We start from the raw sequence: 5,554 nt of genomic DNA on the forward strand, positions 1-5,554 counted from the left end.
GAACTGAGTGAACTCATGAACTGCATTTGACTTCATTTTCAGAGTTAATTGARTTGAAATGGAATGAAGGCCAACCCTGCTAACCATGGTCCTTCCCTGTAAAGTCTAGACCTTTCCCATCCAAACCCCAAGCCCCCAACCTTGTCTACAGTGCCTTCAGAAAGTATTCATACACCTTGACTTATTCCACATTTCGTTGTGTTACAGCCTGAATTCAAAATGGATTAAATATATGTTTTTCTCTCAGCCAGCTACACACAGTACACCATAATGAAAAAGTGGAAACATATATTAAGAAATGTTTGCAAATGTATTGAAAAAAAGAGAAAAGAAATAAAGAAATATCTCATTTACATAAGCATTCACACCCTTGAGCCAATACGTTGTACAAGCACCTTTGACAGCGATTACTGCTGTGAGTCTCTAAGAGCTTTCCACACCTGGATTGTGCAACATTTGCCCATTATTCTTTTCAATATTCTTCAAGCTCTATACCAGGCAGTGTCAGAGGAAGGCCCTTAAAATTGTCGAAGGCTCCAGCCACCCAAGTCATAGACTGTTCTCTCTGCTACTGCACAGCAAGCGGTCCCAGAGAGCCAAAAGGCTCCTTAACAGCTTCTACCCCTAAGCCATAGCAATGCTGAACAGTTATTCAAATGGTTACCCGGACTATTTGCATTGACCCCCTTATTTTATTCATATTTGTTATTATTTTCTGCACTGACTCTCTTGCACAGGCTCGATATACACTCACTGGACACTAACCATACACTTACACATACTACACTGACACTCCAAAACACACACACAAAATGGCTTAAGGACAACAAAGTCAAGGTGTTGGAGTGGCCATCACAAAGCCCTGACCTCAATCCTATAGAACATTTGTGGGCAGAAATGAAAAATCGTGTGCGAGCAACGAGGCCTACAAACCTGACTCAGTTATGCCAGCTCTGTCAGGAGGAATGGGCCAAAATTCACCCAACTTATTGTGGGAAGCTTGTGGAAGGCTACCCGAAACGTTTGACCAAGTTAAACAATTTAAGCAACGCTACAAATACTAATTGATGTATGTAAACTTCTGACCCACTGGAATGATGAAAGAATACACGACTGACTACACTGAATGTGATGAAAGAAAAAAGCTGAAATAAATCATCTCTACTATTATTCTGACATTTCACATTCTTAAAATAAAGTGGTGATCCTAACTGACCTAAAGCAGGGATTTTTACAGGATTTAATTTCAGGAATTGTGAAAAACTGAGTTTAAATGTATTTGCTAAGGTGTATGTAAACTTCGACTTCAACTGTATATACGGTGTTATATATTATATATAAATCAGCAAAAAAAAAAACGTCCTCTCATTGTCAACTGCGTTTATTTTCAGCAAACTTAACAGTGTAAATATTTGTATGAACATAACAAGATTCAACAACTGAGACATAAACGAACCAGTTCACAGAAATGTGACTAAAGAAATGAATAATGTGTCCCTGAACAAAGGGGGTCAAAATAAAAAACAGTCAGTATCTGGTGTGGCCACCAACTGCATTAAGTACTGCAGTGCATCTCCTCCTCATGGACTGCACCAGATTTGCCAGTTCTTGCTGTGAGATGTTACCCCACTCTTCCACAAGGCACCTGCAAGTTCCCGGACATTTCTGGGGGGAATGGCCCTAGCTCTCACCCTCCGATCCAACAGTCCCAGATGTGCTCAATGGGATTGAAGCTACAGCCCTCAGTCCAGCCTCTCTCAGCTATTGGGACAGTCTGAGCACTGATGGAGGGATTGTGCTGGGAAACATGGAAACAGTGTTTAAACCCTTTACAATGAAGATCTGTGAAGTTACTTGGATTTTATGAATTATCTTTGAAAGACAGGGTCCTAAAAAAGGGACGTTTATATATATATATATATATATATATATTATAGTATTTACAAATTCACCACATTTATGATTTTATATGGGAATCAAAAAGCTTTCATGAATGTTCACCATGTGCTGAGCACTGTTAACAGACCCCATTATGACATCACAATGTAACAGAAGCCTTGCCATCATATCATTGCTGGTTCCATCTGACAAGCAACATTTCATTTCCACTCATTTCATGATAGATCTCTCACAGAGATAGGTCAAGTTCTTATTTTGAGTGTGTTAATATTTTTCATCAATGGCTTATCGAGGAAGAAAATCAAGTGAGTTTGACAAACTCCAGAAGGAGAACTCTCAGATGAAGAGCGTCATCGAAAACTTGAGGAAGCAAAACATGGCTTTAAACCAACAGGATGACCAGGACAAGTTTTCAAGTTTTGTAAGGCTCATCAGTTTTTCAAACGTTTTTCAAAAATATCACTGTTTATTTTGTGGTTTCATAGATATACAGTAGGCCTACATCCATAAAATCTTTAGCTTAAAAGCTTTTTATGACACACTGTAGAAACTATTTTGCCTACTTCACTTCTGCTATTCATTTCATACTGTCCCATTGTGATCCAGGGCTATCAGGAGAGCTACCCAATCCCAGAGGGCCATCGTGGCTTCATCAGTGATGCCAGACTTCTGCAGATGCAGAGAGCTGAGAGAGAGGCCATGGAAGAAAAGCAAAGAAAGATAAGTGCTATCCATGAGAATTATGTCCGGACTGCTCTCATCGGGGTTGGCAGCACCTTCGCGCACCACTTCGTCCCCTCTATTCAGTGCATTCCGCGGCCGAAAGCTCCACCGAGGCCTTTGCCACGAAGGCTTGAACACATAGCTCTGGCCCCACTGAAGAACGTGGTGGGGGTGGACGGAGCCCAAGTTCGACCCGGATCTCACTCTCTGGAGTCCATCCAGGTAAATAAGTCATTCAGCAGCAGTAGCGTGTGGCCTGTTCCCGTCCCTCCCACTGGAGCTCCCTCCAAGAGGGGCAAGAAGAAGAAGGGCAGGCGGGGAGTCAAAGCCCTGAAAGTCCAGTCAGACCAGGGCTGTGCTGACAACAACGGACCCATTGACCTGATGGAGGAGGTGAGGGACATCGAGACTCACCTAAAGGAGGGGGCCTGGAAGGTAGGATGGACTTCGAATTTATTGTAAATGTGAACATTTGCAGTTCAGGATTATGCTTGGACGGATAAATTGCCAAAACAGATAGTGGTTCCATGTCTTATAATCAAATCAAACTTTATTTGTCACATGTGCCGAACACAACAAGTGTAGACCTTACCGTGAAACCAACAGTGCAGTTCAAGAAGAGTTAAGAAAATATTTACCAAATAAAACTAAAGTAAAAAATAATAATAATTAAAGTAACACAATGACATAACAATAACGAGGCTATATACAGGGGGTATCGGTACCGAGTCATTGTGCGGGGGTACAGGTTAGAAAGGATACTCTCTTTGACAGCATGATAGAATAGATCCTAGAATACAGGATCTCTCTGTGTATTTGTTTTATGTATATACTAGTTCTATATGTATTCCTATGATGGGAGCATTCTTTTCTGGTCTACACCAAAGGTGGTACATGAGGTGAAGGCCGTGGGCAGGAGAAGTTTGGACTCGGCCATGTCCATGGGGGAAATAGCCACCAGCTCTCTGGGAAGCCTGAGCTCAGTGGATATGAACACCCCTGCGGAGCTCCGTGACTACTTGGATGTCGGGACCCCCGTCAAGTCGCGTGACAGCCCACCCAGGCCTGCTCCCCCTCTTACCAAGCCCAGGAGCAAACTGCCTCGGCCTATAAGGTTCCTTAGCCTGCCAAAGGCTGCCACCAGCTCAGGTCAGTCCCTCTAATGTACTCACACTAATGTAAATTAGACAGGGAGATGAAGCTAGGTAGAGTGATAGAAAGATAGTAGGAAGGGAAGGGACACAAATGGCTTTAGCCCAGGGCTAAGACATTTTTACACACTTGCTTTGCCTGTTTCACAGTGAGATAACCTTTACTCAAGGTTAACTGGACCCTGCTTCTGAGCAGGGTGAGCACCAAAAAAGTGTGTGCTAAATTTAAAATGATACAAACAGATATGGAAATGAGTAAATACATAAATAAATACAAACAGTTCATAGAGAGATAGATGTCTGCTGTCAACCCATAGACAAGAAGGCAGCCAGTGAGCCAAAGGGCCAAATAAAGAAGAGTCAGGACCAGGCTAGATTGCAGCCCCTGTCCAACCCAGAGCAGGCCCTGACTAAGACTTTCAAKCTGCTCCACTCTGCCTCTGATGACTGGTGAGCATTCACTGTAGACAAGACCAATGGAGCTAGGCTAAAGGAAGCACAGTGTAGTGTCCTTGGAAATGTAGATTTGAGCTACAGAGCGTAGAAACTTCTGAAATTAAGAGACCAGAGTCCTAATTGATGAACATCATTTGGAAAATGTTGTGGAAATTGCTTACGTTTCTTTCACTGAATTGCAGGGAGAAGAAGATCGAGGGCTTGACCTCTCTCCGTGTGATGGCTCAGAACCACATGGACATACTGATGCCTAAACTCCATGATATCTGCCTTGCCATTATAAATGAGGTAGCTGTATTCATTCACTGCCCTATTCATTCATCTGCACAAATCTGCTACATTTGGAGAACAAGTCAAATTATTGTGTCATGTTTCTGATGTTCGTRGGTTGTACTGCTCAACATTAATAGCTGGTCCTGTGCGTGTTATTATGATTCAGGTGAAGAACCTGCGCTCTGCAGTGTCCTGTGCTGCCATGGCCACACTGGGTGACATGTACGTCCACCTCCAAAGGGCCATGGACAGTGAGGTGGAGGGGACGGCACGCGTGCTGCTGCACAAAGCCAGCGAGGCCAACACCTTCATCCGGCAGGGCGCCAACTTTGCCCTGGGTCACATGGTGCAGAGCTGCACCCCAACCCGTGTCATGAATGCCCTGCTGGTCGGTGGGCTGAGGTAAAGAGGGAGAGGGGTCAATTAACACTCACTAAGGGGTAGATCCAGAATTCCACAAATGTTCACTTTGTCTCACATTGAAAGTTTGACTCGAGTGGAAGTTAGGATTCATTCCAAACAGCCCTGATGTGACAATGCAATAGATAATTGATATGTATTGAACTTTCTGGTGCAAAATGGTCACTGCTCGCTTAGGTATGCCACGCATTAGATGAGATTCAACAATATTGTCAATGAACAACCACAAGTACAGTACAACGAAATGCAGTTAGCATCTGACCAGAAGTTCAAAGAAAAGAGTGCAAAAAATGTACAAGTAAAACAATTAAGTACAATATATGTTATTAAATGGGATGTATACATGTGCAATGAAGGCAAATGGCAAGTCTAAATGTGCAATGAAGGCAAATTGAAAGTGCAAGGAGGCATGGCTAGTGCCGTGCCACAGAGTTCAGAAGGGTTACAGTAGCTGGAAAGAAACTGTTCTTGAGCCTGCTAGTGTGGAAATGTAGAGACCTGTACTGCCTGCCTGATGGTAGGAGGGCAAACCGTTTGTGGCATGGATGTGAAGGGTCCCTGATGATGCCGCTTGCGCTGGAGGTCTACGATGGCAGGGAGCTGGGCACCAGTAATGTGCTGGGTGGTTTTAA

General features: G+C 43.4%; 1 protein-coding gene across 1 annotated transcript; it reads left to right on the forward strand.

Moving 5' to 3' along the window:
- The first annotated feature begins 2,179 nt into the window (after positions 1–2,179).
- Positions 2,180–4,904, forward strand: LOC112069535 (uncharacterized). The gene is made up of 5 exons (XM_024136872.2): positions 2,180–2,320; positions 2,506–3,057; positions 3,510–3,771; positions 4,412–4,517; positions 4,669–4,904. The coding sequence occupies exons 1-4, from the start codon at positions 2,180–2,182 to the stop codon at positions 4,432–4,434; spliced, it is 978 nt and encodes a 325-aa protein (XP_023992640.2). The 3' UTR covers positions 4,435–4,517; positions 4,669–4,904.
- Positions 4,905–5,554: the final 650 nt, after the last annotated feature.

Source organism: Salvelinus sp. IW2-2015, unplaced genomic scaffold (assembly GCF_002910315.2).
Source record: "Salvelinus sp. IW2-2015 unplaced genomic scaffold, ASM291031v2 Un_scaffold1042, whole genome shotgun sequence".
NCBI classification, from domain to species: domain Eukaryota; kingdom Metazoa; phylum Chordata; class Actinopteri; order Salmoniformes; family Salmonidae; genus Salvelinus; species Salvelinus sp. IW2-2015.

Bases quoted from the DNA above. Each gene is read 5' to 3' on its own strand.
- LOC112069535 (XM_024136872.2), top strand. From the start codon at position 2,180: ATGGCTTATCGAGGAAGAAAATCAAGTGAGTTTGACAAACTCCAGAAG. The intron at 3,058-3,509 runs GTAGGATGGACT...TCTACACCAAAG, and splicing joins TAAAGGAGGGGGCCTGGAAG to GTGGTACATGAGGTGAAGGC. The intron at 3,772-4,411 runs GTCAGTCCCTCT...ACTGAATTGCAG, and splicing joins AAAGGCTGCCACCAGCTCAG to GGAGAAGAAGATCGAGGGCT.